Source organism: Sinocyclocheilus grahami, unplaced genomic scaffold, assembly GCF_001515645.1.
Source record: "Sinocyclocheilus grahami isolate Dianchi unplaced genomic scaffold, SAMN03320097.WGS_v1.1 scaffold76.1, whole genome shotgun sequence".
Lineage (NCBI taxonomy): Eukaryota > Metazoa > Chordata > Actinopteri > Cypriniformes > Cyprinidae > Sinocyclocheilus > Sinocyclocheilus grahami.
The window spans coordinates 1,561,676-1,586,117 of record NW_015505255.1 but is presented as its reverse complement, the minus strand read 5'-3'; the positions used below and the strand labels follow the sequence as shown (position 1 = coordinate 1,586,117).

The window sequence follows — 24,442 nt, the reverse complement described above, 5'->3', positions numbered from 1 at the left end:
TTCTTTTTTTTTGTGGTTTATATTTATGCATGTGTATTTTATTCACATCTCACTTTTATTATTAGTGTGTTGTTGTTGTCTCAGTGTACTGGAAGTTTGTGACACTATAACAAATTCCTTGTATGTGCAAACATACTTGGCAATAAAGCTCTTTCTGATTCTGATTCTGATCACGGATGTGGCGGCAGCTAACATCCTCATCAGTTGTAAAAGGACACCATAAGGTATCCTTGCCCCCAGACGGAAACAAGTCAACAACTGAAAAATACTGACTGTTCGAGTGTGAGACAGTGTGGCAGACATTGCGACAGAATTGAGTGTTATCCCTATGAAGGTTATGGTCTGCTTTTGTATGTGCAAACATACTTGGCAATAAAGCTCTTTCTGATTCTGATTCTGATTCTGATCACGGATGTGGCGGCAGCTAACATCCTCATCAGTTGTAAAAGGACACCATAAGGTATCCTTGCCCCCAGACGGAAACAAGTCAACAACTGAAAAATGCTGACTGTTCGAGTGTGAGACAGTGTGGCAGACATTGCGACAGAATTGAGTGTTATCCCTATGAAGGTTATGGTCTGCTCCGGAACCAAATTACTTTTTGTTTCTTTCACAGTAAGGCCTAGCTTCTATATATGATCCAGAATAATCTTGGTATCGCTTAGCGTGTGCACTTTCGTTGGGGCACAGAGCAGCCAATCGTCCAAATAAGGCAGAATCCTCATGCCCTTGGACCAAAGAGGAGACTGAGCCGCATTCATGCATCTCGTGAAAACACGAGGAGCTAGAGACAGCCCGAATGGCAGGACTCTGAACTGATAGACTTGACCCTGAAAACGGAATCTTATGAACTTCCTGTGGTGGGGAGCAATGGGAACATGGAAGTATGCATCCCTCAAGTCTACACTCACAAACCAGTCTCCTTTCATCACAGATCGAAGAACGTCAACTGTGCGTAACATTCGAAAACGAAGACACTTTAGGAACATATTGAGGCGTCGAAGATCCAGAATTGGCCGGAAACCGCCATCCTTTTTTGGAACAAGGAAGTACGTTAAGTAAAAACCGTCCCTCTGTCTGAGAGGGGAAACTTTTTCTATGGCTCCTTTCAACAACAGCGAACAAATTTCCATGGAAAGGGCCATTGAACTGGTTGCATCTTTGACGACTGTCGGAAGAATCCCTGAAAACTTTAGAGGCCGGCATCGGAACTGCACAGTGAATCCCCTGTTCAGAGTCGTCAGAACCCAGGGGTCGGATGTTGATGTTTCCCAGTAATGTAGGTGCTGTGCAGTGAAACGACCGACTGCCAGCCCAGAAACCTCAGGGTGCAAGAACCCTGATTTAAAATCCCTTTAACCATAAATGGCTAGGAAAGTCATACATTAATTGGTAATTAAGTATCAAGAACATGGTTATTAAAACTTGCACAATTACAGACTTGAATTATTTTTATTATTTAAATAAATATTATTATTACTACTACTAGTATTATACATATAATTAATCATATTTATATAAATATTTAAGTATTAAATTAATTTATTATTAATGTCCTAGTTTCTATAAATAAAAGAGGTTGAAAATGAGCAGAAGTAACTTGGGGGATTTCAAATGTTAAAATGTCTACTTAAAACATGGACTCATAGGAAGTTCTTTTTTAATTGGTTTAATTTCTTTGACTTTATTACTTAGTGTATATTTCTTTATTCATTTGTTTTTCTTTTTTTTATATATATGTAGATGATTCCACTGGACACATTTGTTGGCCAAAGTGCTGATGGGAAAATGGTTCCCATCATCCCCGGAGGAAACAGCATACCACTGACCTTTTCCAATAGGAAGGAGTATGTAGAGCATGCCATTGACTATCGCCTGCATGAAATGGATCGCCAGGTGTGTTCAGCTCAACTCTCATTTGTGTCTAAATCACTGTATCCTTTCTTTGAATATGCGGGAGTGTATCCACACCTAGATAATGACTTGTCATCTCATCCTGTTATTCATCTCTTCTGTTGCGTTCCCCTCTGAACGTGCATTAGGTGGCGGCGGTGCGTGAGGGCATGTCCTGGATCGTGCCTGTTCCCTTGCTCTCCTTACTAACAGCGCGGCAGCTGGAGCAGATGGTCTGCGGGCTGCCGGAGATCAGTGTGGAGGTTCTGAAGAAGGTGGTCCGCTACAGGGAGGTGGACGAACAGCAACAGCTGATGCAGTGGTTCTGGCAGACGCTGGAGGAGTTCTCCAATGAGGAGAGAGTCCTCTTCATGCGCTTCGTCTCGGGACGCTCCCGTCTGCCAGCTAACACTGCTGATATATCCCAAAGATTCCAGATCATGAAGGTGGACCGGGTAAGAATATGTCTGTTTTTATGAATGGACATTTATAGCCGGTGGAAAAGCGGCTAATGTGTGTTTATATACCAACATGTGTTTTTGCTGTTTTTCAGCCGTACGATAGTCTTCCCACCTCTCAGACGTGCTTCTTCCAGCTCCGCCTCCCACCTTACTCTAGCCAGTCGGTCATGGCGGAGCGGCTGCGTTATGCTATTAATAACTGCCGTTCTATCGACATGGACAACTACATGCTCTCCCGCAATGTGGACAACGCAGAGGGGTCGGACACAGATTACTGACCCCCCTGCATGCACACGTATAAACAGTCTGTGTAGGACTCGGTTTAGTATTCGCAGCAGGCTTTTATGATTTTTACCGATGTTTTAACATATACATCTTAAACACATAATGAAGTGTTTTTCTTTCTCTTTTGGTTTCTTAGCAATTAAACTGAATTTGGGAGGGCCGCACAATCTGTTTACACACTCGCACATGTGTTGATGTATATTCCTTCTCTTTACTTTGAAGCGCAGTCTTTCTCCACTATTCATTCTTTTTTGGCTCTACCTTTTTTTTCAAGATATTCTGCATGAAAGTGTTTTATAAAAAAAAAAAAAAATGTATAGAATGACAAAAAAAAAGGAATTGTACATTGTGTATAATGCTTCATTATGAGATTGTTTTACATGAGTATCTGTATTTATTTGAATTTTTTGAACCACCTACACCAGGTTTCTCATGTCAGATGCAATAAATGTTTGAATCTGAAACGGCATTTTTGGTCACAAATTCAAAAGCACAAAATGACCTGTGATATTTCAGTTTTTCTTTAATAAATCTGCAAAAATGTCAACAATTCTGTGTTTTTCTGTCAATATGGGGTGCTGTGTGTACATTAATGAGGAAAAAAAATAACTTAAATGATTTTAGCAAATGGCTGCAATTTAACAAAGAGTGAAAAATTTAAGGGGGTCTGAATACTTTCCGTACCCACTGTATATATATATAGTTTGGGAACCGCTGCATTACTTCATGTGGTGTTCACCTACCAGACATGATACTACTAGATGACTGATGACTACTGCTCCAAGAGCCCACCATCTCTGTCGCTCACATGACTCAAAGAAAACAACCCCCCAGAACATATGCAGCAAGATAATGGCCAGTGTCATAAAAGCTGTGGAGAGAAAGCATATGCTGAATGCTTGAGTCACTCAATATGATTCCCAGGCTTTAAACACTAACTGGCATCTCATTACCTGAGGATATGAAGTAATGCTGAGAGTCGCCATGGATACCGATGGTTCCCGGTCCCAAGGAATCAGAGAGTATGTTGACCACAGAGAACGCTCCGCTCATGAAGCCAAAGCCCAGACCGGACACTGCAAACCAACGACGCACACACTTAAACACTGGCTGTTTATTGGACTACTTGAAGAAGCATGTGATGGATGTTTACCATAAGCTAGCTGCCGCATGGAGATGGGCATGGTGTCCTCCTGACTGAGCGCTAACAGGCCTTCATTTGCTTTCCTGGGAGAGATACAATAACAGACGTTAACAACAACCCTCCAACACAACACCAACACTGAACGCCAATGTGATTCACCAGCGGGATATTTTAGTTATTTAAAGACCCCATGGAATCTGAAGAGGGATTGTTTAATAATGTTTTCTGTCTTGTGTTGAGTGTTTCCTACTGAAACAGGAAGATTGGGTGAGACAGCGCAACAGTTTGTGTTTTTTTTTTACAGAAATTAAAACTTTTGACTGACAGAAATACTTTGTAACATTATAAATGTCTCTACTATTTCAAATAAATTCTGTTCTTTTGAGATTTCTAATCATCAAACAATCCTGAAAAAAAACAATGCATCACGGTTTCCACAAAAATCTTAAGCAGCACAACTGTTTTCAACACTGATGATAATAATAAATGTTTCTTGAGCACTAAATTAGCATATCAGAATGATTTCTGAAGAATCATGTGTCACTAAAGACTGGAGTAATGGCTGCTGAAAATTCAGCACATTTCAAATGTGTTTATCTAAAAGTGAAGTGTAGGTTCAAGTGTAAACTAGCATTCACATGACCTCAAAGCTAACACATAAAATACAGCCCTGCCACTGTTGAGTGTTATATTAATGCAGTCAATGCTCAAGAACACGATATTCCATTATATTTAGGTTTACTGATTATGTGGCTCCTTTCAAACACAGAAAATGAACAGGTAATTCTTACTTCAGCAATCTGTAGTAACCATATCTGAAAGTCTCCTGAAGCAGCACAGAGAGCACAACCCCGAAGATGAGCAGCCCTCTCTGCTGAGCTGCACTGTTCTTGTTGCTGATCTGAACTGTGATGAACCACACAAGAGAGGACAGCAACAAAGACACCAGCCAGAAGAAAGCCCTGAAACAAACACAATCATGTTACAAATGCTGTCACATATATTTTTTTAAAAACTGCTCAAAAATTCCCAGTCACCAAAACGTGCTTCCCTCCACATTCCATTGCTTGCTAGTGCTCTTAAAGGAGTAGCTCGCTCAAAACTAAAATCCACCCTCTTGTTCAAAATCTACACTACGGTCAAACGATTGAAGTCGGTAAGATTCTTGTTTTTAATGTTTTTTTAAACAAGTCTTACCAAGGCTGCACTGATTTGATCAAAAATACATTGAGAAATATTATTACAATTTAAAACAAATCATTTCTCTAAATACATTTTACAACCGCAAGCTGATTTTTTCAGCAGCCATTATACTAGTGTTTAGAGTCATATGATCTTCAGAAATTGTGGAAACAATTTTTTTATGAATATAAACTTTAAAAGAACGTCATGTAATCCGGTTCCTTGTCATGTGACCCGATGCGTTTGGGATCGGTTTTCTAACCTCACCCACTGAATTCCTTTTCTTTCCAGCATTATTTAACCCTGCTATTGTCCTACGAACTTGACCCAAACCTATTTTGAATGCATGAATTCTTGTTTACAGTACAACAGCTCTCACTATCCACATTAGACACATAAAAAAATGATGTTCTAAAAAGATTAATATGGTCAAATTAGCACAATTAAAAAATGTTCCTGGTTAATTTCATTTTTGGCATTACAACACCAAATCAAGAACAGTGTTTCATACGCACTCACATTAAAGCAAATGTTAATACATTTGAATAAGTTATTGCAAATATTCCAAAGTAATTTTTTATATTTGTATTCATATACTTCAATATTCATTCCATATAACACATTTAAATAAACCAACTTTTCTTGTCTAAACCTACGCAATATAATACATATATAAGCAAAAATCCTCCAACACATTTTCTTAATCACACACGCACAAACACACACAACATATAAAACTGAGCAGTATCAGCAATACAAGCATAAGGCACTGTGGAGTGATATTTTCTTCTAAAACATGTAGCTGCTACTCTTCCCCAGTTTCAAGTATCATACGGTTTATCATTCATCAATCAAATATATAAACACATTTTATCAAGACAATAATATTCCAAATGATGAAGACCATGACGTAAATTAAAACTTGTGCATCAGCTCCATAACAGCTATAGATGTGCTCTGGCCAAAGATAAAAGCTCCAGTAACGACCGTCACCACACCCCACCCTGTCAAGAGAGCTCTGGAAGGAACAAACTAAATCAATTAAAGAAGGTGTGTGTAAAAGGGAGAAAGTAATTCAAAACTGTATTTTTAGACACACTATAAATATATGAAAACGGCTAGAATAAAAGACCAGAGGAAATAGTCAGGAAATTAAAATGACTTGACTTGGCTCTCTTTAAACATACATAAGATGTTACACACCTGATCCTGTGATTTATAGGCTCTGTCTGCATGGCAAAAATGAGACACAGCCCTACCAAAAAAAAAACAGTTTGGTCAATATTATCTCACAGTCTGTTTGAATGTATATGTATGTACACTATCATTCAAAAGCTTCCTTTTCCCCCAAATAAATTAATACTTTTATTTAGCAAGGATGCGTTAAATTAATTCAAATTGAATACTTTTACATTGTTACAAAAGATGTCTATTTCAAATAAATGCTGTACTTTTAAACTTTCTATTTATCAAAGAATTCTGACAAAATGTTTCATAGCTTTCACAATAACATTAGGCAGCACAACTGTTTTCAACTGCAATAATAATAATATGAAATGTTTCTTGAGCACCAAATCAGCATATAAGAATGATTTCATATAAGATGATGGATCATATGACGCTGAAGACTAGATTAACGGATGCTGAAAATATAGCTTTTGCCATCACAGGAATAAAAGTGTTTAATTGTATTAATATTCCATAATATTACCGTTTTTACTGTATTTTGGATCAAATAAATGCAGCCTTGGTGAGCATAAATATGAATAAATCTTACCAACCCAAAACTTTTGAACGGTAGAGTATGTATGCATGCTTAATGTGTACTGGTGAGATTGTAATTGTTTAATTGAGTGTCTCACCAGGAAAAATAAATATAAAGAAAGCGCTAATTCCCCCGATTACGCTGATGACCTCACTCATGTCTGGTATGTAGATGGCGATGAGGAGAGTCACAGTGATCCAGAGAATTGTTAGAATCAGACGGCACCGACTCTCAAACACAGATGTAATTATGGCCCGTCGTTCCCAAAAGCGCAATATTTGAGTTAGAATCACTGACCTGTGAACAAGACGCAATCATTGACACATGAGTGTGTGTACACAGTGTGTGTGTGTAGGGAGCTATATGCATATTTATTTGTGGTTTACGGTACCTTCCCAGCAGCAGTATTATAGGATAGATGGTGACGCTCGAAATCCCAAACAGCAGCCTAGCAATAATCATCACTACATGGACTCCAGGATATGACATCAGGATATCTGAGGCTACTTCTCGCCCAAATGTAAGAAAACCAAACACACCTGCCATATTGCAACAAAGTGTCAGTCTCTTATTTAAAACTCAAAAACTTACAGGAAAATATTTATAATAATAACACTATAGATTGAGCTCTACAAATATGACTCACCTGTGAGAGAGGCAGAAAATCATAGAAGTGACTGAGATGATGCTGCTTTCCAGGATATGACATCAGGATATCTGAGGCTACTTCTCGCCCAAATGTAAGAAAACCAAACACACCTGCCATATTGCAACAAAGTGTCAGTCTCTTATTTAAAACTCAAAAACTTACAGGAAAATATTTATAATAATAACACTATAGATTGAGCTCTACAAATATGACTCACCTGTGAGAGAGGCAGAAAATCATAGAAGTGACTGAGATGAAAACCCAGTGTGTAATCTTTTTGTTTTACATGCTTCTGTATGTAGCAATACAAGCTTCATGACACTGTAATATAAATAAAGATTACAGTTTATGAGCTTTCAGCAATCACAATGGTCAAAAGTACAACACAGAAATTTGCAAATAGTGCACCGTTGATTTAAAGAAATAATAATTTTATCTCTGCACAGAAATAATATCTGCATACTGATTGTTATCTAATAATTTTTTAGAGAATCTGACCTGGAAACCAAAACAGATAGTAGGGACCACACTGAACATAGAGGCCCATGAGTCTAATCTGTTACAAATAACCCAAACAAACCACTGATATTAAACTCTTATGAATAATACACTGTAAAAAAAATTCCGTAAATAAATTCACTGTCATTTTTTACAGTGTATATACATGAACTCAACTTTATGGAAAACATGTTCTTTACATATAACTCACCCTTGACTGTGCTCTGGTGTGAGGTCTGCTGTGTGCTCATCTTTTAGATAATATTTTGCGATAATAGCTACACTCAGGTATGTAGCAGCCAGAGTTCCCAATACACTGGACACAAAGCATTAAACACAAAGAAACATTAAGAGTTAATGATGGATACAGCAGGTTAAAGTGGGACAGTGATGGGAGATTGAGGGAAATATGTAGTACTTTTCACTAGAAATTAAAAAGGCAAGAAGGTGGTATAAAAAAATATTTAGGGAGTAGCAGATATATGTCAGCTTTTAACACACCTGGTGTATTTCTGGATGCCGATCTCTTTGGGTACAGAGAGTGGAAGGATGATAATGAGGCACATGACAAATAGTGCAAAACGGTGATATGTGTACCAGTGATATGGCATCTCTCCTTCTGTATTTCCCGTCACGGTCTCATACAGAGACAGACACACTGAAACACACAGACACTTATGTTCAAAAGGGTCTTTGTCATGTGTATATATACACATTCACCTGTTACAGTTACTCACACTGAAACATAATGACTCATACGGAACAACACAAAGCACACACAACTTACGCTTATCCAGCTGATCCTGCACAACCACCAAAAAGGCCACCGAGATCATGAAGAGGTTGAAAACAAAGCAAATCTCACACAGATGGCCGATCCTCTGTCCACACACCTCTCGTACCACATCATGATACGTCTTGTGCCGACTGATTGATGAGGCGTAGCCGAGAATGACCAACCCACTTATGAGAAATACCAGAGACACCTGAGAAAGAGAGGAAAATGTTTGATTGCTTTAAGCCTCACAATCTTCATATTCTTGTTCAGCTGTATCCTCATAAGCACTGCTTTATATAAGGCTTTATGTGGGCTGCTTTTACTAAAAGTTCCTTGCACATTATAGTTTCCTTTAAAAAACCTACCATCTTTCAATGAAAAACAGTTTTTGCTGCTTAATATTTTTTGTGGAAATTGTGATACACTACCATTCAAAAGTTTGGGATAAGTAAGATTTTAAAAAAGAATAAATAAATAAATAAAAAAATGTATTCAGCAGGGGCACACTAATTTGATCAAAGTATCAATAAAGACATTTATAATGTTACAACAGTTTTCTATTTTAAATCAGAAGAATCAGAATCAGAATCAGAATGAGTTTTTATTGCCAGGTATGTTTACACATACGAGGAATTTGTTTTCGTGACAGAAGCTCCACAGTGTAACAGAATGACAGTGACAGAACAAAAAACACAGATAATAAAAAAAAAATAGAACAAGTAAATAAGGAATAAAATAAATGCCATTCATTAAACTTTCTATTCCTCAGAGAATACTGACAAAAAGTATGACTAAAACGGTTTTTAATTACCATAATAAGAACTATTACAGAGCCCAAATCAGCATATTAGAATGATCATGTAACACTGACTGGAGTAATTACTGCTGAAATTTCAGCTTTGCCATTACAGGCATAAATTACATTTTAAAACATATTAAAATAGAAAGCAGTTATTTTAAACTGTAATAATATTTTACAGTATTACCGTTTTTACTGTATTTTGATCACAAATGTAGCCTTACAGAATATCAGAGATTTCTCTTCAAAATCATTAAAAAAATCTTAATCAAAACTTTTGACCAGTAGGCTACTGAATGTAATAATATCTCAAAGGATGGTTTGAAAATATCACACAAATGCTTGTACAGCAAGATCAACAAGTGTTCAGTGGTTTAAGATCATCTTTACAAAAGTAATATGAAAAAATAAATAAAATAATTTGGAAAAGAAAAGAAAAGAGATAAACCAGCCTAAGTTTGTTTGGTTTAGCTGGATGGCCAACTGGTCTTCCAGCCTGACAAGTTATTTTTGTTGTAGTAGGATTATACCTGTGCGCGTGCCTAGAGCAAAAATGACTTAACACCTATCAGAATTACAACGCACCATCTCCACAGTGATGGCTGTGTTCAGGCCGCCAGCCTTCTCAAAGGCCCATGGAAAGTTAAGGAGTCGCGGGACGTCCGAACCCCGCGCAGGCCTGGACAGCAGACTGATGCTGCGGATACCTCCATGCTCGGTGCGAAAGACGAAAATAATCACAATTCCCCAGCTCTGTTGTATTCTAATACGAAAACGATTAGGAAGCCTCCCTCTGGAGCGTTTGCGTCCAAAGCATCCGCACTTGTTCAGTTTAGTACAGTGAGTGAGGCTGTCTCAAGTAAGACCCCTTAAAAATGTCATCCCAAGGTGAGAAATATTGTATAGACTTGCTAGCGTTTGTAACGGTGGGTTCCGAGTAAATTATTGTTTTTCTAAAGATGCATGTTAGGAGGAATGCGCAGCTGATTTCACACTGGAGCGACTACTTAAGCTTCTTTATCAAACGAGACCCTCGTTTTGACTACAACAAGAGGAATTCGGAGTTATTTTATAAAGTACAGCGCCCCTGTTTAAACCCATTGAACAAACATTCACTTGAAGCGCTACTTGAGGCACGTGCCTCTTAAAGGGCCTAAAACAAACTCTGTTTGTGTGTGAACTCCCATTTCTTTGTTTCGTTTACTTTTTTCCACTACATAATATTCGGATTTGTAAAGAATATTAATTTAATTTATTAATGGTGAGGAGGCTCTCTTACTTTTAAAAAGCCATTACCGGATTCCAATCAGACAATATTCATAAAATAGCATGTCTACATTTATATTGCAAATATATATTTCATTTAAAACAGTAAAACTACAAATGTAGGCGAATGTAAATAGGCTATATAGAAAGTAGCCTATAGTCTTACATTACATTTACATTGAATATTGTAGGCCGACAGGAGCCAAAGAATAGACTGGGCTCAGGAATAAGCGTTATTTCATTTATTTTTAAAGAGGTGAACAAAACAAAGTGATGGAAGTTCACAAAGCAATGAAAATTAAGTATAGGCTGTTTGTGAACTTCCAGAATGTGTTAGGCTACATGGCTGTCAGAGTTTGTTGAGCAACATATAGACATATAGGCCTAGGCTATGCATTCAGAAGAACAAACATGATCTTGTGTGGTTTATAAAAATATGAATAATACGCAGCAAAATATAACTTTGAAATGAAACATCCCAAACTGAGACCTCGATTTCCCGCTGTGTCATGTCACGCCTATCCGACAGATGGCGGTAGAGCGTAACTAGCAGTCTCCTGTCGCATTTGATTCCTCGAGCAAGACTTGAACAGTTTCGCTCCTGAGAAGTAATGTTCCCGTAAACACGTGGGTTTATTGAAAATGCCTGTTGACACAAAACGTATCCGTGGACCGGAGGAGTCGCAGTCCCCGCTGCTCTTTCTTTCTCCGGACAAAGCTCCCAAGGCCAGCAGCAGGCAAGGCGTCCGGGGGAATGGAGAGGTGCGGCCGGTGTTTGCGCGCTGCGGGCTTATCAGCCAGGCTAAGGGCTCCGCATACCTCGAGGCTGGAAACACCAAGATTATATGCTCGGTGTACGGGCCGAGAGAAATTGAACGCAAGGACGAAACAGACATGAAAACCGGTCGCCTTGTTTGCGACTTTAGGCTCGCGCCGTTTTCATGTTTGAAACGGGGTGCCTGGATCCAAGGCAGCGAGGAAAGAGATCTGTCCCAGACTCTACTGGAGGGCTTGCAGCCAGGGGTTTGCCTACACAGGTACCCGCGCTCTCAGATTGAGGTTAATGTCATGGTTCTGGAGAACGACGGCTCGATCCTTGCGCATGCGGTGACATGCGCCTCTATGGCCCTGGCGGATGGCGGTATTGAAATGTATGATGTGGTGTTGGGTTGTGCGCTGCGGCAGAATGGAAACACGTGTCTCGTTGACCCTTCAGACTCAGAGGAGTGTGGGAGCTGGCTGGAGGGTTACGGGGAGAACCAGGGGTGTGTCACCGTGGCCCTGCTTCCCAATCTGAATCAAGTGTCTGGTCTGAATGCGGACGGAGAGATGCGGGAAGACACACTGGCCGATGCTGTGAGAACCTGCATGGATGGCTGTCACAAACTCTATCCGGTGCTACAGCAAGCGCTGACGCGGGCCGTGAAGAAGAAAGCTCCTCCACCCGAAAAATAGACTTTTACTTGCCACGATCCTAAAGTTTTGAGGAAAATAAAAGTGAATATATTGTTTGTGCATTGCTTATCATGCTTTCTACACTTAAAAGTGCAACAGCGTAGTACTAATGAAATAAACGTATCTGAAGTTGCAAATATATTTTCTATTATTTCTTCATTCCACAAGTGTTGCTGTTTTTTATGCGGTAGGTATGTTTGCAAATATGTAACCCTGGACCACAAAACCAGTCATAAGTGTTTTATTAAAACCCTTAGAAACCAGTCAGAAAGATATACATCACCTGGACGCTGAATAAATAAGCTTTCCATTGATGTACGATTTGTTAGTATAAGACAATATTTGGCTGAGATACAACTATTTGAAAATCTGAGGATGCAAAAAAAAAAAGAGAGAGAATCACCTTTAAAGTTGTCCAAATTAAGTTCTTAGCAATTCATATTACTAATCAAATTAAGTTTTGATATATTTACGGTAGGAAATTACAAAATATCTTAATGGAACATGAGTTAATTTCCTAATGATTTTTGGCATAAAATATAAATTTATCATTTTGACCCATACAATTTATTGTTGGCTATTGCTACAAATATATCCGTGCTACTTATGATTAGTTTTGTGGTCCAGCGTCACATATATAAAACAACATGCAGCTCACATGGCATTTTTAGAAAAGATGCATTTTGAGACTGGTGATTTGCTAGAGTAATAACCTTTAATTAAAATTTTTGTCAGAACAGATAATTAATGAAGTCCCTGATAGACTCACACAAATGTGACAGTCGAAACAGTGCACTGAATTAATTTGGATTGTAATGAACTATCATTAAAACTGATGAAAGGGGCCCGAGTGAAACAGTAAAAATACATCTAGTAATTTAAAATAAACTGGCACTTTTGGAATGTGAATATTCAAATATTAAAGTGCTTGGATTTTTAGCATGTTTTGGCAAACAAATTACAATACCACATTAAGAAAATAGATGGCAACTAAAACGTGTAAAATGTGTCTTATTCTCTATAGTAAAACAGATCGCTTGTAAGATTGCTCAAGCAAATTGTAGCGCAAACTCTAGTATATTTGACCGATATAGCGCATAATTATGCATACATTACTATGTAATACATGTATAAATGTGACAGCATGCAGGGAAATGAGGTAATGAACATGTATGGATGCAATTGTGTGTTTGATCCCTGCACTGCACAGTGTGAGGCTCTCAAGCACGTTTCAATATAATGTTTGTAATTTCTGAACGGCTTGCAATTCTCATCGGAATGCCATAATGACCGGTTCCAGGGGTCACATAGACCATGGTGTGTTCAGAGACACGGTAGAGTCCACAGAAAAATGGATTCATCAGGAATGCCAGGATGGTGAGGGGGAACAGCTGACCAGCGTGTGTGTGACCTACACAAATGCAAAATTGCATTTTGAGTCCAAGAGAGGACAGAAATTAAGCTCCAGCAAAATACTCATTTTCATTTTACAAAACACCAAAGAATCTAAGAGATCCAAAAAACTGAATTGATATTTATTTACATACCTGAGAGTACCAGACTGATGTCTGGCCGTTGCTGGAGGGCCTGTTTGGCAGCATGAGGCTGATGTGCAAGAAGAATAATTGGACTCTCTGCACTGCAGCCACTGAGAGCTTTCTCAACATCCATGCCATGGCCTGGGTATCTTTAAACAAAGCAACACCATGAACAAGAGCCCAGTACAAGGCACACAATATGCATCAGATTTGTATGTATTCAAATGAGCCTGACAATGGCATCAATGTGAACTGACCGAAGCATGCGGGCCTCGAGGTCATCAATGCCAGCAAGGCAAATCCAGTCTTGCGTTTGTTCAGGACGGAACACTTTTGCATGGCTGTTATGAAGAGCCTGAATCCCCATTGAGCGCAAGAGATCAAACCAGCCTTCAACATCGGCAGTGTAGTAGTCATGATTGCCTGAAAGTCACACAATAATGAATGTGAAGATGTGCACAAAATGTTCATTTACATCCTTTTCACTAGTTCACTTACATATAATAAACAGAGTAAAGGATATGCGTATTTGGCGTGCTATCCGAGGGGAGGGCTCCGAGCTCGGAATTTTGGTCCGAAGAATTAGGATAGGAATAGTTGTAAGTGCGGAGATTGGGTGATGGAGGGATGCTGGAAAACTGTCAAGGAACAGAGGTAAGTCTGCTGTGTATATATACACCCCTTATCTTGTTAACTGGATTGATTACTGATTGTGCTCCTCTCATATTAATTAGGTTAATTATCTGAACTTGCTCCTCAAGAACTTTGTTAAAGGGGTCATCGGATGCAAAATTCACTTTTATATGTTGTTTGAACCGGAGTGGGTGTAGACAAGATTGTCTCCCAAGCGATTGAGGTGCTTTGTTGTTGGATGAAATAATGAAGATGGCAATCGTCATTTACTCCCGACATCTGAGCCGCTGAAGACGCAGTGGATTACGTTTGTTTTTGAAGGGAATGTGCCCCCGATCTACCTAAATGTGACTATGTTCGCGCGAATCATTCGTGATCCAGCTTCATCTACAGAAGAAGTGAGTATAAGGTTCTTTTATGAATCTTTGCAAATTGCCTTTCCTAATAATGTGCTAGTTAGCAAGTTTCACGATGAATGAGGCTAAAATTTACCTTCTCTCAGAGAACAGTGCACCACCCCATGGAAGAGAGGGGCGGGGTGAGCGGAGCTCATTATCATTTAAAGGGACATGCAATGAAACTGATCGCTTGTAACAGAGGGTGTTTTACGCTGCCATAGAGACATTTTAACCAAAGTATGTTATAGAATTTTCATCAAGACCTTAAAGAATCATATCAACTTGTGGAAAATGGGCATCTGATGACCCCTTTAATAAAACATCATGTATCAAACAGCTACTAAGACAGACCTGTAGCAAAATAGGAGCCCAGTTGAGCCTTCATCTGTCCCAGTGGTTCTGCAGCTCTCTTCAATCGAGTCACCTGAGAGTCAGTCAGATCACCGACAATCACCACCACATCTACAGCAACAAACACAAGGAGTAAAATCAATATCAGGTGCATGTTAAAAGGATAGTCCACCCAAAAAAATGAAACTTCTGGCATCATTTGCATGTAGTTACAAACCTGTAACAATCACTTTGTTCTGTTGAACAAAGATATTTCGATTTTTTTAATACAATGGAAGTAAATGGGAATGGATACAGTTTGGTTACCAACACTCTTAAAAATATCTTTAGGTTCAACAGAAGAAAGACAGTCATACAGGTTTGAAATGACACGAGGGAGAGTAAAAGATGACAGAATTTACTTTTTTTTGGTGTGCTATCCGTTTAACTCTTTAAAGATTACACGGATACCATATAATTGTAATTACCTGGGTTCAGCTCATTCACCATAGTCACAATGCGCTGCAGTTTGGAGCGGCCTACTGTAGGTCCCAGATGTATGTCGGACAGAAGCACCAACCTGAGCCCGTTCAAAGACTCAGGGAGCTTCTCTACTGGGATCTCCACCTCAATTACTCGTGGTGGCTGGGCTGCATTTACCAACCCATACACTGCCAGTATTGCTGTTAATATCATTGCCAACACTATATGACTGACTGATCCGCTCGCGACCGCATCCTCTTCTCCTCCTCGGCTGCGGGAGAGAAGCCTGCGAAGGCGGATAAGGCAGCCAAAAACAAACAGGAAGAACAGTAGGATGACATAAACGCCCAAACAGGAGAAACTCAGCAATGATAACCAGTGTGGCTCCGTGTCCACGAGGAAAAACATGCATAGGTAGCTCCCGTGCACCAGAGTAAGAAACAGCAGGACAAGAAGACGCCAACATCTCTGAGGGACAGAAGGTGCACCTCTGGCTCCGCACAGCCGCCGCACCACGCGCTTCCATATGTAGAGAGAGCCGAGGAGCAGCAGCGAGTTGATGAAGAGGAGAAACTGAACGCGAAACAACGAAGCGCGAGTGTTTTTGTTCACCCGCTCTGAGAGTAATGTTCTGGATATAAGCATAGAGAAAAAAACCACTCCCGATGCGATTCCTACTTTCCCCTCGGCGGAGAGGCGCCCAAATCCAAACATACTGACCGTCATGTGCTGTATGTGCTCGGTCACTGACCCCGGCACAGTCTGTTGCAACTATGCTACATTCATTCTTATGACAGCACGGTATAACTTATAAGAAAGATAAAAGAGCTCCTCATACCTGTCAATTCACTTGAGTCATTCTCTTTAACTGGGACATGGGAGAGAACAACACAAAACTACTCCCGCAGACAAAGACGCTGCAAGAGCTTTGATGGCTGCTACGATAACAACATGAAGAATACTGTTGCGGTTTCCTACTAGAAAGGGCATATAGACATTGCTACACACTCAAGCTTGATAAACGTCCACTACAATTCGCAATCGTGTAAACAAATTAAATGTAAACACGTCGGTCTTTTGACAGCGTCTCTTTCTGCGTGACAAGAGTGCGCTAATTTCATTGGCTCGTCACATTACAGAGGCGGCAAATATGTGACGCTCTTAAAGGGGTCATATGATGCTGCTAAAAAGAACATTATTTTGTGTATTTGGTGTAATGAAATGTGTTTATGCGGTTTAAGGTATAAAAAAAACACATTATTTTCCACATACTGTACATTATTGTGTCTCCTCTATGCCCCGCCTTTCTGAAAAGAAAAGTACCTACCTCAAGCGTGAGACAGAAATGTTACGCCCCTCACATACTGTGATGCCTTGTCCCGGTGAATTCAGTTCCCCTGTTTCCCCTTCAGCATCACTGCAGTGCTTTATGAAGCCTCAGAAGGGAATATGGGAGGGGGGAACCATATTTCTCAGGCCTTTGGGAAAATCTGTTGCCCCTGTGTTTTCGGTGTATGGGACTGTTCTGTCGATTAAAGTTGTTACACATAATGATGACACTTAAATGCATCACCTCTGTAGATGAACGTTCTTCTAGAGGTGAGTAGCTTAATAATAATAACAACAACACAGTATTGTACAGTGCAATATGGTTTATTTATGGAAAACATACGGTTGTGTGACAACCCCGACACACACCAACAACAACATAACAGTAATATAATCATGTAAACGACCGTAGAAATTAGTTTATTAAACTTGACGCATTAGCTGTTATACAGAGTTTCTCAAAGATAAAGTTAGCTGTAGCCTAAGCCACGAAAGACTGAGCTATAAAACCTCCATAAACAATACATTCTACTTATGTATTTGACAAACAACGTGAAATATACCTTATGTTGATAGAAAGTGAATTCACCGGAACACCGGTTGGTAATATTCAGTGGCTGTGTCCGAAATCGCCCCCTATACCCTCATTCACTATTCCCTACATTAGGTCACTAGCTCAGTCCACTAGAAGGAGTGAATGAAAACGAGTAGTGAACTCGGACACTGAGTGCACCGGAAGGAATGCCGCTTTTGCATAGTTTGTGCTTGCTGTTTATTAATCATTTGAAACTAGTAGTAAGATTAAAGGATTTATCTTGAACTCTGTCACGGAAATTATGTATAAACCCTAATCAAACAATTTAATAATCAATTTACAATGAATTTACACCCGTGTTGTACATTACGAGAACGTCCACTATGGTTTCGGACACCACTAAAAATGGCTGTTCCCTCAAATAGTGCCCTATTTAAGTGTATAGGGGGCGATTTCGGACACAGCCAGTTCCTGTGAAAAACTGTTCCAGTGGGTGGAGTTTATGTGATTATTTATTAGTTCCCTTAATGTGAGCGTGTCCTTGAAACAACGCGCAAACGAACAGGTTTCGAAAAGGTTATGAAGTATCAATGTGTAGCATTAAAGCATTAACTGGGTGATTCTATAATTGGAGATACATTTGGCAGAAAGTTAAGAAAAAAAATTTCACTAACAGATTTTTTTTCAGTATCTTATTGAAAACATATTTAATTTTAATAATTCAGTCCTTGCCAAACACAAGTTACTTACTTTTTTTTTTTTTTTACTTTTAATGAAAAAACAGATGTCTTTATGGTATTGTTTGTCAACTCCGTTACGGACAAATTAGCCAATGTGTAGAAATAACAATAGATGATAACAGGAAAAAATCCTTCTTGTTTCATTAGACAAACAGTCCTTACATTCTATCACTTGAAACTGAGATAATATTTCACTTATGCATACCTTAAAAAATACCTGTCTTCACAGAACCGTCCACTTGGAGTGAATATTATTCATCTGAAAATGTATTATATACAATATCCAGTTAAAAAAAGAAATGTTGTTGAAATATTATAAGGGTGCAAAAATAAATCAATAATGTTTATTAGATTTTAAACAACAATTGTATTGTTTTTTTTTGTGAAATAGTTCATAAACAGAGTTGACCCTTTATGTCACAGAATTGTAAAGTAACAGAATTGACATAATTGTCCGATGGACTGTCAATTCTGTTACCGCATTGTCAGCATTGGTACTCTAACTTGGTAACAGAGTTTGACCAGTAACAGAATTGACAATTTTATTTATTTTTTGCCAAAAACTCCACTTGCTAGCATAAATGCTAAGAGCACATGGCACTAATGAAATCATGATTAAAAGACTTTTAAATAAAACGGTGTGATCAATGAAAAAAACTGTTTTCCTTTTGATATTGTGGTAATAGATTTGACACTTTATAAAATAACTCTTGGTGTAAGAACTTTTTAGATTAAAATATTTTCTTAGAGAGAGCACATAGACTTTTCAGTGCTTCAGATCTTAACAGTGAGGGAAAATGACGTAATGTCCTGTATCTTACATAGTTGTGGGAGATAATTCCACTAATTTAAAGGCAAAGTATGGTACGGTAACAGAGTTGACGCAAGATTAAGGACACACATTTTTATAAGAAAAAAGTTTTTTTGTTTTTTTTTAAATGTTGTAGAATTAGGTAAATGACTCTTTAGGGCTTTTATAAATAAAATGAATGAAATATTACAAAAAGAAAAGTACAATAAAATATTTTGATTATACAATGATACATGATGGAAAAAATGCACTGACTAATTCGGACAACAAGAAATCATGATTTTCAGCTATTTAAGACACTTTTTGCAAAACATATTATATTGTTATGGACTGTAACATCTTGTAATTCAAATGAGTAACACAGTATTAAAATAATAAAAAAATATAACCTTTTGAAAAAAGCAGAAAAAAAATGATGACTTCGGATACCAAATGTACCTGCAATTATAGAATCACTCAACTGCAACAGTGTCAAAACAGCATAGTTTGTGTAATAATGATAAATCGTCTATAAGCTGTTTTGCCTGATTGATTACAGCAAAACAAACAATAATCAAATAACTTATGCTAACCTAGACTAATATAGTTGTTTAGCTTTTGTATATTTCATTTGTGGGGCTTTAATTAATTAATTTTTTGAATAGATCAGCCAACCTAGTTGTCATTGGTGACTACTGCAGTGTGTATACAAAGCCTGAAACAAACCTCTACAAATGTATCTGAGATCATTATTAAAACAGGGCCTTGGCACTCAATGAATAAAGCCTCTGTGTGTGTTCAGTTCACACAATGATCAGCTACCAGTGACTTAAGCTCCACATCCAGTCTGAAACAAGATTTTGAATTTACATGACGATAAATGTATGTGGTAATATCACAAAAGCAAATCAAAGCCATATTATGACACTATTGATGATGACATATGTATGATTTCTTATCCAAATTTAAAAAATAATATTCTTGGAGTAGCTGCTGACCTAGAGGTGTCCTCCTTCTTTATGTCCAAGAAGACTGTGCCATCAGAATAATGCTTTAAGGTTTATGCACTGTATTATATAATCAATTACAAATTATAATGATTACAATATTAACATTTTAACTACAAGAAACATTTTATCAGTAGGCATGTAGCTTATGTAAGTAACAGAAACAATGGCTATATACAAAATAAACTAAAATTAATGAATGACACAGGATACTCTCTCCCGGCTAGTTTATACTCATTTTATTAGGCCACAGATAAGTTATATTTGTAGAGGTTTGTTTCAGGCATTGTATACACACTGCAGTACACTGTAAAAAATGACTGTGAATTTAACGCTAAAAGACTGTAAAAATGCTACAGTAAAAACCTGTTAAATGGTTAACGGTAAATTCCCCTACTATATACGGTGAAAAACTATATTGGACATTACATGTTATGGACATTAATTTTATGGTAGTATACCGTTTTTGGAAGTGAAAAAGACCGTATAATTTACAGTGAATAACCGTAAATTGACATTCCCAGAATTCCCTGCATTACATTTCAAATTTGATGTTTTTTTGTTGAAATAACTGTTTCTTCTTAGTTTTTCTTATCAGTTTTGTATATTAGGGTTGTGTGTTACACCTAATGTTGTTAAATGAATGTTTATTGCATTATTTCAGTTTCATGTGTGTTACCATGATGGTGTTTAGTGTTTGTGTGAATGACACTGTGCACCTTCTATATATGTTATTATTTAAAAGCTGCTTGTGATGGGCTTTGGTTCATCATGTGACTTTCTCATCCCCTCCTGCATTTGGTGGTTATCAGTATATTACAAAGGTGCAAAACAGATTTCAGTACTTCAATAGGTTGTGATATTAACATTATATCAGTTAATGAAATTACGGTATATTTAACTGTAAATTTAAGTTAAAACCTAAAACGTTGCTACCGTATTTTTTACGGTAAAAAACCACGTTGCTACCGTATTTTTTACGGTAAAATTCCAGGAACCACAGCTGCCGTTTTTTACCGTAAATTTTACGGATTTTTTTTTACAGTGTACTAGTCACCAATGACAACTAGGTAGGCTAATCTATTCAAATAAATAAATACATCAATTAAAGCACCACAAATGAAATACATAAAAGCTAAACACGTAAAAAAAAAAAAAAACTTTATTAGCCAAGGTTAGCATAAGTTCGATTATTGTTTGTTTTGCTGTAATCAACCAGGCAAAACAGCTTAGACGATTTATCATATTATTAAACAAACTATGCGGTTTTGACACTGTTGCAGTTAATGCTTTAATGCTACACATTGATACTTCATAACCTTTTCGAAATAATCCATTAAACACGTAGTGATTTCAGAAGCCTGCACTGATATTTTCAGTTCTGTTCGTTTGCGCGTTGTTTCAAGGACACGCCCACATTAGGGGAACTAATGAATAATCACGTAAACTCCACCCACTGGAACAGTTTTTCACAGGAACTGAATATTACACAACACCGGAGCAACGAGACAAAAACATTAAAACCTATTACAAATGAGGCATTTGTTGCATCCAGTGGGGACATAATTATGGATTATAATGACTTATACTGTCTTTTTACGTGTTGCGTTGCATTGCATTGTGCCGCGTAAACATAAAACCATGTCTGCATTTGTGATCAGAGAAATGACAAACAACAAGCCCTACTCTACACTGCCCAAAACTCACGTTTGAATCATCAGTGGCAAATTCTTTAAATATAAAAACATACTTACAGTCTGTGAGTCAGAACAGCCGGCATTGTAGTCTACTCTACCAGGATCAGGAAACGTACTCCATAAAATGTGCTGCACACATCTGAATATTTGGGTTGAACTGTTCTGGAACAGTGTTGTAAATACAACTTAACCACTGATTTCTAGTCGGAAGGCCAAACAGAGTAGTTTCGCTTTCACAACGAAACACACAGTGTCACACACGGCGGGCCTGAGTGAGCGGTGGCCGACGGGCTTGCGGCAGTCACATGTGACGACCCCGGGCTGGACTCCACTTCGTCCACGGTGAAAGCCGATCCACAGCACGAATTTGATGCTATTTCCTCAGCGACCAGCACGGATCAGCTCTAGGCATGACGAAGCAGATATCGTCCTCTTTTGGAAGGCCAAACAAAGTAGTTTCGCTTTCACAACGAAACACACAGCGGCTTCACGACATGGCAGCAGCGGCAACAACAATACTACAGTGAGAATAAAAGTTATACCCTCTTTCTTTGCGTGAACATTTGGGCAGCGTTATGCAAATCTTCCCACATCATGACTTAGATATGTGGGGGCGTGTTAGCCCCCACAGTTAGGACTCTTAACTTTTATAAAGAATATCTCTTTGGATTTGAGACTTTAGTCTTTGTAACTTTACAGATCTTCTTTATGCACCAAGAGCTTGTAACACTCCAAAGACAAAGGACAAATTTAAATCACATCATATGACCCCTTTAATTCTGATTGAAAAGGATCTCAATATTATTAGCACAAATATTTTTGTAATCATTTTTCAGTATCTTAAAACGTTACCCCCTAAGAATGAGATGTTTGCTACATTTATAACCAATGTTTGCTACAATTTTGTAACCAACACTCCATTTCTATTCTTTTTTTTTTTTTCTTTTTTTTAATTTGGAAGCTATTTATTTATTTAGGTCGGATAACTTTGGTTTGATAATGTGATATAAAAAAATATTTTGATATAATAATGTGACAATAACTTTAAATAGAAAAAATTCAGGTTGTCTTTGTGATGTCTCAATACTCACACACAGTGTCAAATGTATTCATGCAAAACAGCATTTATATTTGAGGAATTGGGTCTCTCACAAGATGATCATCATATGTGACCCTGGACCACGCAACCATGCAAAACCATACATACATAATACATCTGAAAGCTGAATAAATACGCTTTCCATTGATTGATATATGGTTTGTTAGGATAGGACAATATTTGGCTGAGAAACAACTATTTGAAAATCTGGAATCTGAGGGTGCAAAAAATCAAAATACTGAGAAAATCGCCTTTAAAGCTGTCCAAATGAAGTTCTTAGCAATGCATACTACTAATAAAATATTAAGTTTTGAAGAATGGACTGGCTATTGCTACAAATATACCCGTGCTACTTATGACTGGTTTTGTGGTCCAGGGTCACATATCTGAACCCAGCAAGCAATTTTGCGTTTAAAAGACGTCTATTAGCCATCTAAACACAGCCCAGACATCTAGGCTAAATTTGGGCTGTCAGTGAAAATTTATAGACGTCTAATCATAGCCCAAATATAGACTAGTCATCAATTAGACCGTTATTAAACGACTACATATATACGTCTAAAAGACGACAAAATGGCAATCCATCCAAACAAATTCAATATACAGCTTTTAGTAAGAAAAATTTAATTTGACAACTAAAGACAATACAAAATGATAAAAATACAAAAGAATTAATGACAAAATTAAATTGTCTAAATACAATACACTTAAATATAAATATTATGATAAAAAATCTGGAATTTTTAACAACTTAAGATAATAAAAATATAAAAATGAAAAAAAATATTTGAAATAACTTACGATATTTAAAAGAAAAAAAAATCTAATACAAATCAAGAACATGTTATCACACTTAACATTAAAACATTACGGATAAATGACAACATAAAAAAAAGAAGATGAACCCTTTTGTTGGTTTACTTTTAACAAATAAAACAACCAACAGTGAACTTAAAAGGAAATTATTCATTATTGGTTTTATTTCTTGTTTAAAATGCCTCCCAACTGCATTCCTCAAGTCCAACTCTGTTGCTGCCGGGAAGTTGGTCATCACAGCATCTGCCAAATAAGAAAGAAAGAAAAAAAAGCACAAGAAAAGCTTGACATAATTTTTTACTTTAATTACACTAATTGTGACAGGGAGTCATCTCTTTTGCTTGGATGCCAACTAAAAACAACAACGAGATATATATTGTGTATCACCATTCAGTGTGTTAAAAAAGAGAGAAGCTCTCTGGTAAATATTGTGTTTATACACACACCTCTGATGACCGAGAACAGTGCAGTCTTTTCAAATGCCTCTTTGTGCAGCGGACCACCCCCCTTCATGTTGAATTTGGACATGAGGGAATTTTTTTAAAACCCTAAAATATAATACGGATTGAGGTGGTTAACAATTGCGGACAAAGTTTGACATTTCAAAATGACCAGTAAAGGAATTCTTTTTTAAATTTCTGGTTTGCGTTATTGAGTATTGAATATTGACACCACAATGTTTGATTAATGTTGCACGTTTTGTAGGCTTTACCTGTCCAGCATCCTTCTGGCACTGTCTTTGTGGTTTCTTCCTTTAATTCTGCACAACTTTGACACCTGTATAACACATGCCAATGTCAGGCAGGTAGTATTATATGCATCCGTGTACACGTGTTTACCAACCTTAAACACTGTTGCCCATTGACCTGCAA

General features: G+C 37.7%; 5 protein-coding genes across 6 annotated transcripts in view; 2 read left to right on the top strand and 3 right to left on the bottom strand.

Annotated features, from left to right (window-relative positions):
- LOC107586017 (probable E3 ubiquitin-protein ligase HERC1) overlaps window positions 1-3,103 on the top strand; it is a 53,118-nt gene extending 50,015 nt beyond the window's left edge. Inside the window, exons 74-76 of the mRNA XM_016273230.1 lie at window positions 1,744-1,896; window positions 2,043-2,348; window positions 2,447-3,103. Coding sequence (XP_016128716.1) covers window positions 1,744-1,896; window positions 2,043-2,348; window positions 2,447-2,632 — 645 coding nt within the window. The 3' untranslated portion in view covers window positions 2,633-3,103. The remainder of the gene's footprint in view (window positions 1-1,743; window positions 1,897-2,042; window positions 2,349-2,446) is intronic.
- Window positions 3,104-3,357: 254 nt separating this feature from the next.
- Window positions 3,358-4,847, bottom strand: LOC107586016 (gamma-secretase subunit Aph-1b-like). Its single transcript, XM_016273228.1, has 5 exons — window positions 4,831-4,847; window positions 4,575-4,745; window positions 3,793-3,866; window positions 3,593-3,715; window positions 3,358-3,510 (listed from the first exon to the last, which is right to left on the bottom strand). Exons 1-5 carry the CDS (start codon window positions 4,845-4,847, stop codon window positions 3,359-3,361), a joined length of 537 nt encoding a protein of 178 aa, XP_016128714.1. The 3' UTR covers window position 3,358.
- A 775-nt stretch (window positions 4,848-5,622) lies between these two features.
- slc38a8b (solute carrier family 38 member 8b) lies at window positions 5,623-11,231 on the bottom strand. The gene is given in 11 exon segments (XM_071582384.1): window positions 5,623-5,983; window positions 6,169-6,220; window positions 6,828-7,027; window positions 7,122-7,295; window positions 7,597-7,700; window positions 7,878-7,935; window positions 8,089-8,193; window positions 8,379-8,535; window positions 8,665-8,863; window positions 10,040-10,168; window positions 11,205-11,231. Coding segments are annotated over 11 exon segments (1,308 nt in total). The 3' UTR covers window positions 5,623-5,880.
- On the top strand, window positions 11,064-12,304 carry exosc6 (exosome component 6). The gene has a single exon (XM_016273260.1). It carries the CDS (start codon window positions 11,363-11,365, stop codon window positions 12,173-12,175), a length of 813 nt encoding a protein of 270 aa, XP_016128746.1. The 5' UTR covers window positions 11,064-11,362; the 3' UTR covers window positions 12,176-12,304.
- A 662-nt stretch (window positions 12,305-12,966) lies between these two features.
- Window positions 12,967-16,670, bottom strand: LOC107585964 (transmembrane protein with metallophosphoesterase domain-like). 2 transcript variants are annotated; one of them, XM_016273158.1, is made up of 6 exons: window positions 16,396-16,670; window positions 15,563-15,843; window positions 15,096-15,206; window positions 13,971-14,136; window positions 13,723-13,862; window positions 12,967-13,586 (listed from the first exon to the last, which is right to left on the bottom strand). In XM_016273158.1, exons 2-6 carry the CDS (start codon window positions 15,768-15,770, stop codon window positions 13,396-13,398), a joined length of 816 nt encoding a protein of 271 aa, XP_016128644.1. In that variant the 5' UTR covers window positions 15,771-15,843; window positions 16,396-16,670; the 3' UTR covers window positions 12,967-13,395. The 2 variants fall into 2 exon arrangements, with proteins under 2 accessions (XP_016128644.1, XP_016128643.1); XM_016273157.1 differs by having other exon boundaries at window positions 15,563-16,670.
- Window positions 16,671-24,442: the final 7,772 nt, after the last annotated feature.

What these genes read in the sequence shown, in the direction of transcription:
- LOC107586016 (XM_016273228.1), bottom strand. An exon ending in CATGCGGCAGCTAGCTTATG is followed by an intron (nt 3,716 to 3,792) that starts GTAAACATCCAT and finishes GTTGGTTTGCAG; the next exon opens with TGTCCGGTCTGGGCTTTGGC. An exon ending in GCATTACTTCATATCCTCAG is followed by an intron (nt 3,511 to 3,592) that starts GTAATGAGATGC and finishes TTCTCTCCACAG; the next exon opens with CTTTTATGACACTGGCCATT.
- exosc6 (XM_016273260.1), top strand. Translation starts at nt 11,363, where the DNA reads ATGCCTGTTGACACAAAACGTATCCGTGGACCGGAGGAGTCGCAGTCC.
- LOC107585964 (XM_016273157.1), bottom strand. Translation starts at nt 16,283, where the DNA reads ATGACGGTCAGTATGTTTGGATTTGGGCGCCTCTCCGCCGAGGGGAAA. An exon ending in GGTGAATGAGCTGAACCCAG is followed by an intron (nt 15,207 to 15,562) that starts GTAATTACAATT and finishes TTGTTGCTGTAG; the next exon opens with ATGTGGTGGTGATTGTCGGT. An exon ending in GGGCTCCTATTTTGCTACAG is followed by an intron (nt 14,137 to 15,095) that starts GTCTGTCTTAGT and finishes TGTGACTTTCAG; the next exon opens with GCAATCATGACTACTACACT.